Source organism: Brachypodium distachyon, chromosome 3 (assembly GCF_000005505.3).
Source record: "Brachypodium distachyon strain Bd21 chromosome 3, Brachypodium_distachyon_v3.0, whole genome shotgun sequence".
NCBI classification, from domain to species: domain Eukaryota; kingdom Viridiplantae; phylum Streptophyta; class Magnoliopsida; order Poales; family Poaceae; genus Brachypodium; species Brachypodium distachyon.
The window spans coordinates 5497247-5509533 of NC_016133.3; the positions used below are offsets into that span (position 1 = coordinate 5497247).

At 46.7% G+C, this 12287-nt stretch overlaps 1 protein-coding gene across 1 annotated transcript; it reads right to left on the bottom strand.

The window, feature by feature from the left end:
* Positions 1 to 820: 820 nt before the first annotated feature.
* On the bottom strand, positions 821 to 2656 carry LOC100828098 (glucan endo-1,3-beta-glucosidase 14). The gene is made up of 2 exons (XM_003571033.4): positions 2167 to 2656; positions 821 to 2093 (listed from the first exon to the last, which is right to left on the bottom strand). Exons 1-2 carry the CDS (start codon positions 2384 to 2386, stop codon positions 997 to 999), a joined length of 1317 nt encoding a protein of 438 aa, XP_003571081.3. The 5' UTR covers positions 2387 to 2656; the 3' UTR covers positions 821 to 996.
* Positions 2657 to 12287: the final 9631 nt, after the last annotated feature.

Here is a 12287-nt window from a genome sequence, read left to right on the forward strand (position 1 = left end):
AGTACGTTTTCTGCAATACTTACTGCAGAAGGAATAAGATTCCCTCGGCGGAACAATACAAGTTGATGTCATGACGCGACGAGAAGAGGAGACATCGATTTAACGTTCTGATGAAAAGGAAGGCGTACTTGGTACTTAAAGTGTGTGGGGGGTAAAAGGATCAGGCTATGCTGACCTCCCAACTCTGAAGCAACGAGAGACGATCATTCAGGAATTAACTGCATCCAAGGAATAATTACTTGTAGAAGAACAGGATCATGAACATGGCGGCATCGTTCTTTTGAATTTTCGAAATGTACAGAAATCATGAACATCGTTCTCAGTAAACACTTGCATATCTGCCTGCAGTGAATGTTAATCATAAACAAGGTAAATTCAGACCATCATGATCTTCGTCTTCATTCCAGCCTTTAATTTGAGCCTTTTTCTTGGAGAGTACCGTCACATGCAATTATTTTCCGACCAGAGATCGAACGCTCAATGATTAAACACGTGCGAGATCACAGAATCCAGGTAAAAAAGCCCGCCATAGAAAGCGAGAGAGGAAGCTGATAAAAGCTACTACTCCAATAGCATACTTTTCAGGCTTCAGCGTCTCGCTAGTTCGTACGTCCAGTCTTATCCAGACGCCAAACTTTGCGCATCAGAAAGCGAACGACAGAGAACCCAAATCACATGGCAGATTCCAGCCTATCGATCTATATGTCCCATTGCCACTACATTTCTCTCTTGCATTTCGGTTGCATTTATCTGCTTCCTTTTCAGCCTTGCCTTTGCAAATACTAATGTTTGGCTAAAGCATAAAAGGAGACAATGATGCTGAACTCCAAACCGCACGAGGCAGCCATCCAGAAATGGACCGCTCTAAGCAAATTGTTTACACTTTACAGTGGGAAGATGAAGAACAGGAGACTGATTGATGTACAACTTTTTTGAACCGTGGAATGTACAGAAATCATGGCCGAGCTCTAAAGTAAATACATGTCAATTAATCAATCATGTTGCTGCTAGAGCTAGAAAAATGAATGTACACCACAGAATCATCGTAGCCGAGTACCGCCGCACCATCCACTCCTTCGCCGGCGGCGCCGAGGACGTGAGGCCCTTGAACCCCAGATCAAGGGAGACGCTGCCGTCAGGCTTGAAGAGCCCGAAATGCCGCTCGGAGCCCGGCCCTGTCTTAAGATCCTCATTGAAGAGCGCAAAGATATACGCACGGACAACCCGATTCGGCCGATACGGCGTCCCTTTCCTCAAGAACAGCCGCTTCCGGAGGTTAAAGTTATAGGTCCGGGCGTTCTCCGGAGTCGCCCCGGGCTCCGTGGCGTCCCCGGCGGAGCTCCACCCGGTCTCCGACACCCGGACCTCCATGTCGGCGTACCCGGCCGCCTCGAGCGCGGCGTAGGTGGCGTCAATCTGTGCCTCGAACATGTTGTCGTAGTGCAAGTTGGTCTTCTGGTCGACGATGCCGGCGTTGGGCTTCATGAGCGCGTAGTTGACGTCGATGTGCTCCGGGTCGCTCATGTAGGCCAGGAACGGGTACGCGTTCACGTAGAACGGCGCCCCGGTCCTGGAGAAGAACTCCAGCAACGGCTTCAGGTACACCATGAGGTCCGGCCGGAACGTGCCCGCGGACGGCGGGTAGGAAGTCCCGAAGACGGCCTCAGAATGGGGCGTGTTGACTTCGATCTTGGAGGAGAGGCGGACTGCCTTGAGCGCGTCGTGGACGTTGACGACGGCGGCGTAGAGCGCCTCGGCGAGGTCCCCGGAGCCGCCGAGGATCTCGTTGCCGACGATGACGGCCACGATGCGGACGGAAGGGTAGTAGGGCTGCACGTTCTCGTTCACCCAGTCCATGGCCTTGCTCGGGTTGGCGGCGATGTCCTTGACGAGCCCGTTGGGGATGGCGATGGCCAGGTTGAGCCCGGAGTTGCGGAAGGCGTCCAGGACGCTGTGGTCCGAGTCGAAGATCCGGACGTTCTTGATCCGGGCCATCTGGAGGAGCCGCACCACCTCCGTTGGCGGCGGCAGGTTGTCCGCGATCCGGCCGTAGTTCACCCCGTACGTCCCCACGAACGAGTGGAACGCCAGCACTACCAAAATCAGAGTATCAGCAAAGAAGAAGAAGATGAAGAAGAAGAGTTTGATTGATTGGTTGAGTCTTACCGTGGGAGGGGAAGAAGGAGAGGAGGAAGCAGAGGAGGAGGGGGAGCCGGCGATGGCCGGGGGGCAGCATCATCGGTGTCTTCTTCTTCGTCTTCCGGCGTGGTGAAGGGGAGGGAGAGAGGTGCGCAGGCAAGGAAGGAGGAGGGAGGAGGCTGTGGCGGCGAGGCAGGAGGGGATTAGAGGAGGCGCGGGGCGCCACTTTGCTTGAGGCGGAGGGCATGGCGGCACGGCGGCAAGTGTGGCCATAGATGGAGCGGGGAGGCGGCAAGTATCAAAGCCGGCCGGTTACTTGCTTGCTCCGTTGGATACATCGGCTGCGTGTTGCGCCGGAGCAAGACAAGGATCGAGGGAAGCTGCGGAGGTTGGGTCGAGAGGGGGGGAGTTCAAGGTTGGAATCCGGTCTCTTGCGTTGCGTTGCTTCGGCGCGCCATATGGGTTTTGTCTTTGTCAGTGTGCCCTCTGGGATCTCTGCTATTGACCTACTGTACCACCTTCTTCGGCTGCCACAAGATTAGGATGTTCCAGGCTGTCATGGTTTTGCCGTAATTTGTTTTTACGATCTTTTGGGTTATTTCGAAAATTAAATTAAATCATGCCTCGAAAAGTGAAGTGAGACATATTATTGAGATTTCTAGAAACACGGATGAATAATATGACGGCTGTGAAGAAAAACCGGGACATTAGCAGAATATCCACAACTATTTTTGTGTATTTATATTCTAAACAAAGAGAAGGATTATTCCGTATTGGTTGGCTGGTCGAACCTATCTTCTCATGACAATTAGTGGCTACAAATTCAGGAAACATTCCTCCAATGTGTAGAACGATCTCTCTCTCAGAAAAAGGATTAAGCCGCACAATACAGGGAACATCACACGTCAACCGAGCACGCTCTATTTTGTTCATCACAAACAAGACACCCGGACCAAGATTATGTGCCGTGTTGTGTCATGCTGCGGCAATGACTTGAATCTTTAAAAGTCATCAGAAATATTTCCACCGGTGATCTTGGTACAATTGTCAATCTCGAAAAAAAAATCCTGGTACAATTGTATCCAAAGTCCAAACACCGGAGAGGCAAAAAAAAAAAAGTTTTGCTATTTTTAACGTGACTGAGAAATAACAATTTCTAAGTCGACGCTAACGACCGTCCAATTCAATCACTGAGATTCGTGCGTGGTTCAAACAAGCACAAACGATGAAAAAAGAAAGTCTTAATCAGATGGATATAATCGTTCACTCAGAAATAACTATTTCTAAATCGACTGAGAAATAAACATTTCCAAAAAAAAAAGTACCTTTAATAATCCAACACATTGGCAATGGGAGCTTTAGCCTTTAGAGAGGATGAAAGGGATATGTGTTGCACGAGGGAGTGAAGTGGAATGCTGACGAGCCAGAGAATTGAGACAAGTATAACGGAGCCGTCTGTACTTTAGATATACTCCATTGTGCAACGTGCACCGAAACACAAATAAGTAGTTTTCTTTCTTTCTTGAGTCAATTGGTGCATGCGTGTTTGCTTTTCTCCTTTCGAGTTCTTTCTATCGTAGGCGATTGAACCTTTGGGTCTTTAGTACTACACCTCTCAGACATTGTTTATTTTGTTTAGTGCTTACATTATAATATAGCTTTACACTTTATGATTGAAATGCCGATCTGATTAAGGAGTGGTCCTCTCCTCCGGGTGTTGTAGGAGTTGCCATCCTTTTTCCTTATCTTTTGCACTCAAAAGGATGCATGCTAATTAAACGAGAGGACATACATTGCCGCGACTAATTGCATGTCAACAGCACGGGGGATCCCCTCCATTAATTCTGACAGGGTCAGACGCTGTGATCACGCTTCGCACGGCTCTCATCTTGCAACACCTTTCCACATCTAAAACTTTGCACCACATCAAAATCAACTTTTGAAATCCATTTTTCACTGACCACGCCAAAACTAGATAGCCAGAGATGGGAAAGTAAGATAGTAGAAAATGGATTAATCAAACAAGATCATGCACTGTTATACCTCTTGTGTTCTGCAAAGTTGATGTGATCTTTTTCAAGGAATCTATATTCAACATGTGTTAGGTCAACAATACAAATGTGTTTTCTACATTTTGTTGTTTCATGGCATCTCACGGGCTCTTTGCTCAATCTGGAACAGAAAAAAAAAGTTTAAATAAAGAGTGAATCCCATTTTTTACCCCTAAGTTTCAGCATTTTTACAGTTTTGATCCCATTTAGTGAAATTTTCGTTTTTTTACCCTATTTAGCCAAATTTCTACCACTAATGACCCCATTTAAGCTTTTAACCTGAGTTCCCTCTATTTTGACAAGCATATCGTGACATCTAGTTTCACCCCATCGCCATCAATACTATCTAGTCTGAGACGGTTGCTGATCGCCAACGTGCCTTGATCTTGGGACGTCTCATGGCCTCGCAACCTAACCCATTCAAATTCCGATCTGATCAGCAAAAGCCAGCCATAGAACGAAAATGCATTTCAGATCCCGAGCGACTGATCTCTCGTTATCCTGGTCGCGGAAGTCTCATTGAGATCACAGATAGTTGTGGCCCACGCTTTGTATTCGGTTCGGCCCATTTATTATTCAGTGTGTATTCTTTCACCGCCCCAAGGGTAACATGGCCCATCCCCTCGTCAGGGTCCGATCCATCATGGCATTTTCTATTCTGTTTTCGCCCATCTCTGTTTGGCCCATCTAGTCTATTCTCGTCAGGAACATGGTCCAGAACAAATCATCTTGGGCCACCAATTTGGAATGGGTACATTATTGTGTCTTGAGTAAATTACACAAAACCATCACATTATGGGTTAGGGTTCCACATAGGTACCAGTTTTCGTTTTAGTTACAAAAATCCACCGAATTAGTATAACCCCTCGCTTGCTAGCGTATAAGCCCGTTTCTAATGAGGTGGGTCCACGAGTCAGTCCAACGTGACGTCCATGCTGGCAACTATCTCTTCTTCCTACCTGCACTGTCTCTGTTCCCAGTCTAAAGGCCGATGGGCCCTCACTGGCCATGGCGCCGGAGCAGCGGCGCGCGGGCGAGCAGCGCGCGAGCAGGGCGCGCGGAGCGGCGTGGCACAGCAGGGCGCGGGCGAGAGAGCGGCGGCGCGCGGAACAGGGCACGGGTGAGAAGCCGCGCGGCGAGCGGGCGAGCAGCGGCGAGCGACGGCACGAGCGGCGCAGAATTGCGGCGCGCGCGGCGGCGCAGCAGGGCGCGCGGAGCAGCGGCGCACGGCGCAACAGGGCGCGGGCGAGAAGCGGCACGGCGCGCGGAGCAGCAGCGTGCGGGCGAGCAGCGACGAGCGACGGCACGAGCGGGGGAGCGCGGCGGCGCGCAGGGCGAGCGGGGGCGTGCAGGGGCACGCCGGCGCGCAGAGCGTGCTGGGGCGCACGGGGGCAAGCAGCAGCGCGGGAGACGGCCGGAGCAGCGGCTTGGCGGCGAGGAGCTTCTTGGGGGAACAAGGAGAGGAAGGAGCTTGACGAGGGAGAGCTTTGGGAGACAGCAGAGGGAGAAAGGCATTATTTGCCTTGCTGGCACGCTACGAAGGCTTGACCGGTGGACCCGTTGCGTCAAAAATGTGTTTAGACACTAGTGAACGAGAGATTAACTAAATTCGATGGTTTTTAGCAACGTAAACCGGTACCAATGTGAAACACTAACCCCTAATGTGGTGGTTTTGTGTAATTTATTCTTGTGTCTTCGGCCAGGCATGACATGGGCTACATGAACGATGTGTCAGCAGCCGCTATTAGGCTGGTCATAGTGCATGGTAATTTAGAGTAGTAACATGTCTTTGTTACTACTCTAAGTTACTACTTTTATAATGGGTAGTAACATATATGTGGTGTCATGCATTGTGTCATTTATTAGGTTGTAAACTCATCTTGCTTTCGTTTGTGTGATGTTATGGTAACATATCTAGTTACCACAAACCTCTTTCTCCTCATTAATAATATGTCACATCACCAAATTTGCTTAGTTGACACTTATGTTACCATCTTTGTTACTCCCACTATGACCGGTCTTAATATTTTTGTCAGGCCATTTAAACCATGAGGCCGATATTCTAATTAAACCATGACACTGATTGAAACACGATCCCCTTCTCGCTGATATCTCACCCACGCGCAGCTCAAGATTATCGGTGAGATGGCCCAATTTCACTCGACATCGACTTGGACACTTCACGATCAATTTTAGCTACAATTAGCCATTAATCAAGTATATGGATGGTTCAGACCTAGTTATATTGGGCCGCCACCAGGGAATGAGTACATTTTTGTCTTTGCCCCGGCGGGACAATGGGGACATGGGCCAAACTTTCTTCTCCCAAATTAAACCCTGAGGACGATTTTACTAGTACAATTAAACCTTCATACTGATTCAGACACGCTCCACTTCTCGTCCATGTCTATTTGCGCGGAGCCCAAGAAAACTGGTTTAGCGCCGCACTCCAATCGACATCTTCTTGGACCATGTCTCATGTGTCATCACCACATCTAACTACAATTACGCATTAATCAAGTCTGGGGCCATGTGTCATGGTCCATCGGGGGATGATTTGTCTGCAGCCAGGCAGGAGATGGGCTGAACTTCTGCGGCCACCGTACTCGGCGTTAAAATATTGGAGGGAAAAAAAAAACCATCACGCGGTTGCACTAATTAAACCTTCAAACTGATTCAAGCAATCATCTACTTCTTGCCCGTGTCTAACTACGCGAACCCCAAGATAGTTGGTGTGTGTTGGTTTGTGTTCCAAATTCTCAGGGCCGGAAGTTCTGACCCAATTTCCGGCCGAACCTCCGGATGTTCTCTGTTACTTTTTGGAAAATTGCGTAACTTGCTGCGGAACTTCCGGATATTTAAGAATATGCGAAACTTCCGGTCTCCAACCGGAACTTTCGGTGTGACCGTTACGGATTTGAGTTGACCTAATGCTCCTGCTATATATACTTTTTGTATGCCGCCGTTTTGGGCAGAGTTCGCACGAGTTGAGTTCGTGAAATCTCTCTGGCGTTGTAAACACTCCCTATAGTGAAGTTTCATTGGCTGGCGTCCGTGGCTTTTTCCTCTCGTTGTTTGAGAGGGTTTTCCATGTTAAATCCGTGTGTTCTTGTGCTGTGATTTCTTTTTCGTTCTTCATTCTTGCTTGTCGCGTTCATAACAAGTGGTATCACAGCTCCAGGTTCCGCCTAGGATTTGCGACATGTCTACCTTGAAGTTCGATCTGCCACAGCTGGACTACACCACACGATTCTCGTTGTGGCAAGTGAAGATGCGGGCGATTCCCACCCAAACTTCAGATTTGGATGAAGCACTTGATTCCTTCGGCAAGAAGGATGAAAATGAGTGGACTGCCGAAGAAAAACGCAAAGATCATAAGGCTTTGTCATTGATTCAACTTCATCTATCCAATAATATTTTGCAGAAAGTGTTGGAGGAGAAATCCGTAGCAGACCTGTGGCTGAAACTGCAATCAATCTGCATGTCTAAAGATCTAACCAGTAAGATGCATGTAAAGGTGAAGTTGTTCACCCACAAGCTACAATAAGGTGGATCGGTAATATCTCATATAACTGTTTTTCGAGAGATAGTTTCTGACTTGTAAGCTTTGGAGGTTAAGTATGATGATGAGGATTTAGCCATCTTACTCTTATGCTCGTTGCCCAGTTCCTATACAAATTTCCGCGATTCAATTCTTTATAACCATGACTCTCTAACCCTTAATGAGGTTTTAGAAGCACTTGGACAGAAAGAAAAGATGAAGTCTATGGTGCAGACCGATGGGTCGTCGTCAAAGGCAGAAGCTCTGCAGTTTCGTGGCAGGACCGAGCAGAGGAACAACAACTATGTCAACCAAGATAAGAGCCGGGACGGGAAAGTTCGTTCAAAGTCCCGTGGAAAAGATAAGTTCTGCAGATATTGTAAGAAAAATAATCATGTTATTGAGGATTGTTATAAACTGCGGAACAAGGAGAAAAGGAACGGTACCTACAAACCGAAAGACAAGTCCGATGGTACTGGTAAGGCCGCTGTCGTTTCTACCGACAGCTCTGAGGGTGATTGCCTCGCTGTTCTTGCTGCTTGTGCTTCCTGTGACGATGAATGGATTCTTGATATAACATGTTCTTTTCATATTTGTTGTAACAAGGATTGGTTCAGTTCTTATGAGTCTGTGCAGACTGAAGATTTTGTGCGTGTGGGCAATGACAATCCTTGTCATATTGTTGGCATTGGGTCTGTTCAGATCAAGACCCATGATGGCATGACACGCACGTTGAAAGAGGTGAAGCACATACCAAGCATGGCCAGAAATTTGATCTCGCTTAGTACCATGGATTGTGACGGTAAAGTAACGCCGGAGGGCGTAGACTTCTGAAGGTATCTAGAGGTTGTCTCATTCACATGATAGGTGATATGAATTCTGCCAAATTATATGTTCTTAGAGGTAGCACTTTGCCTGGTTTTGCTGCTGCCGTTACACCTAATGATTCTGATGATTGTGCAAAAACGAATATGTGGCATATGCGTCTTGGGCATATGAGTGAACATGGGATGGCAGAGTTGGTCAAGAGAGAGCTGATCGATGACTGGAACTTGAGTAAGCTTGAGTTTTGTGAGCACTGCGTTTATGGTAAGCACAAGAGGGTTAAATTCGTTTCTTCCATTCGTACCACCAAAGGCATATTAGATTATGTGCATGATGATGTTTGGGGACCCTCCCGTAAGACTTCTATTGGTAATGCTAATTACATACTTACCATTATTGATGATTACTCAAGAAAAGTTTGGCCTTATTTTCTGAAACACAAGTCTGATGTTTTTGGTGCTTTTAAGAAGTGGAAAGCTATAGTAGAAAAGCAAACCGAAAGGAAGGTAAAAAATTTGCGTACTGATAATGGTGGTGAATTTGTTTCTGATGAATTTGAAGAGTTTTGCAGCAACGATGGTGTTGTTAGGCACTACACGGTTGCCCGTACTCCACAGCAAAATGGCGTGGCTAAACGCATGAATAGAACCATCGTATCAAGGGCCCGTTGCATGCTGTCCAATGCAGGTTTGGGTAGGCGTTTTTGGGCTGAGACAGCTTCCACCGCATGCTACCTCATAAACAGGTCACCTTCTATTCCACTTGACAAGAAAACTCCCATTGAGGTACGGTCTGGTAAACCTGCTGATTATTCACAGTTGAGAGTTTTCGGTTGCACCGCTTATGCTCACGTTGATAATGCAAAGCTAGAGCCTGAAGTTGTTAAGTGCCATTTTTCTTGGCTATGGTTCTGGAGTTAAAGCTTTTAGGTTGTGGAATCCTGAAACTAAAAAGATTTTGCTGAGCAGGAATGTTGTCTTTAATGAAAAAGTTATGTATTGTTGTTATTCTCGACAACAATTAGAGTAAGGGGTGCCAATGCTCGATGGCACAAGCATGGGAATAAAGGTAGGGCATGTACGCCAGCCTTATAGCGAAGGTCGCTGTACACTTGGACAAGTTGACACGTCGATATTTTTTGAATAGGTTCGGTCGATCCTGCGGGTACGACTTAATCCTATGTTAGGAAAGGCTTCGAGGGGGTTGTTAGCCTAGGGCTTGGGCCGAGCGGATCTTCCCAAGACACCTTTCGGCGAGAGGTTTGTCAGGGCTGCCTCTCACTTGGACCGAACGCGTCTTTCCAAGTATCGAGGTTAGGCTACCCTCGGAACTCTAACCCAACCCCTTCTCCTTCGAGCCCGAACCAACCAAGGCTAGCTCGGAGCCTCGAAACTAGAGTCCCCTAGAAGGCTTCCTCGAGGCCGATCGACTTCGAGTCGAGAGCGGCGCGCGAGAGCGAACCTTAGACGGAGCTTTCTAGCCCTCTCCCCTTGAGTTTATTCAAGTGAGAGTGAGTGATACATGCCCCCCATGGGGGTGGGGGTATTTATAGCTTAGGGGTCCATGACAAAAGACCATGGCTACCCTTGAGGGAGAGAGAAAAGTGGGGACGAAACGGTAAAAGTATCTCCTTTGAATCATAGCTTTTGTGTGCACCATGAGAGAAAAGAGGGGCTTGGTCCATGGTCCACCATTGGCTAAGGGCCCCCTCCTCTCACCTTTTTGCCTCCCACTCTAGATCATTTGACCCTTTGATCATGGCATGAAAGGTTTGACTCATTGACTAGTCTTTCTTTGCCACGTAGGATTGACCGTGCCACGTAGGCGTCTTGACTTGTGCTTACGAAATGTTGACTTGGTCGCCGTCACGTAGGATTTACGGCCCGGCCCATATAAGGGTTTTATTTTACTACAACATGTATCATGATACTTTGTCCACTGATGCCTCTCGCATTGAAGAGGAGAGACTTAAAGTGTTGGTGGATCACGTTGATGAAATTGTTGACAACGATGATGCTCAGGTTGATGATGGTAATGATGATGGGAACAATGATGATAATAATGATGATATTGTTCCACCCTCACCACCTGTTTGGCAGCAACCCACACGGTCTATTGTAGCTGACCGTACAAAGAGGAATAAAGGTCCTCGCCCACGTTTAATTGAAGAGTGGGATCTTGTTTATTATGCTTTGAGTTGTGCAGAACAGGTGGAGCATGATAGTGAACCGGCCACATATAATGAAGCAGTTGTTTCCGGCGACCGTGTTAAGTGGTTGTCTGCCATGCAAGAGGAGATGCAATCTCTTGAGAAGAATGGCACATGGGATGTTGTGCCTTTGCCTAAACAGAAGAAGGCCGTTCGCTGCAAATGGATTTTCAAGAGAAAGGAGGGTCTGTCTCCTAATGAGCCTATGAGGTTTAAGGCAAGGTTAGTGGCAAAAGGCTTCAGTCAAATATCAGGTATTGATTACAATGATGTGTTCTCTCCAGTGGTAAAGCATAGTTCCATCCGTACTTTCTTTGGTATTGTTGCTATGCATGATCTTGAGCTTGAGCAGTTAGGTGTGAAGACTGCATTTTTGCATGGAGAGCTTGAGGAGGAAATATACATGGACCAGCCTGAAGGGTTCATAGTTCCTGCTGAAGAGGAGTTTGTTTGCAAATTGAAGAAGTCTTTTTATGGTTTAAAACAATCTCCTAGACAATGGTATAAAAGGTTTAATTCATTTATGATCTCACGTGACTTTAGTAGATCTCAGTATGACAGTTGTGTATACATTAAATTTGTTGATGGATCACCTATATACTTGCTGTTATATGTTGATGATACATTAATTGCTGCCAGGAGCATGAAAGTAATCACTACTTTGAAGGCACAACTAAGTAGTGAATTTGAGATGAAGGATTTTGGTGCTGCTAAAAAAATCCTAGGTATGGAAATTAAAATGGATAGAAAATCTAGGTTACTATTTCTTAGTCAGCAAAGTTACATTGAGAAAATACTTCACCGTTTTAATATGCATGATGCAAAGTGTGTTAGTACTCTTATTGCCTCTCATTTCAAGTTGTCAGCGTTGCAATGTCCTACTTCTGATGAAGATATTGAGCATATGTCACGAGTTCCCTATTCTAGTGCTGTTGGTTCCTTGATGTATGCCATGGTTTGTTCACGTCCTGATTTATCATATGCTATGAGTTTGGTCAGTTGTTACATGGCTAATCCCGGTAAAGAACATTGGAAAGCTGTTCAGTGGATTTTCAGATACCTCCGTGACACATCCAATGCTTGCTTGAAGTTTAGCAAGACTGATGAGGGACTCGCTGGATATGTGGATTCAGATTTTGCTGCCAACTTGGATAAGAGGAGATCCCTCACAGGTTACGTGTTCACGGTAGCTGGACGTGCTGTGAATTGGAAGGCAACACTGCAACCAGTTGTTGCTCAATCTACAATGAAGCAGAATATATGGCTATTGCTGAAGCTTCCAAAGAATCTGTTTGGTTGAAGGGTTTATATGCTGAGCTTTGTCAAGATGTTTCTTGCATTAACCTGTTTTGTGACAGTTAAAGTGCTATTTACCTTATTAAGGATCAGATGCTCCATGAGAGGACCAAGCACATTGATGTCAAGTACCATTTTGTTCGCGATATTGTTGCACAAGGTAAATTGAAGGTACGCAAGATCAGCACTCCTGATAATCCTGCTGATATGATGACAAAGCCTGTTC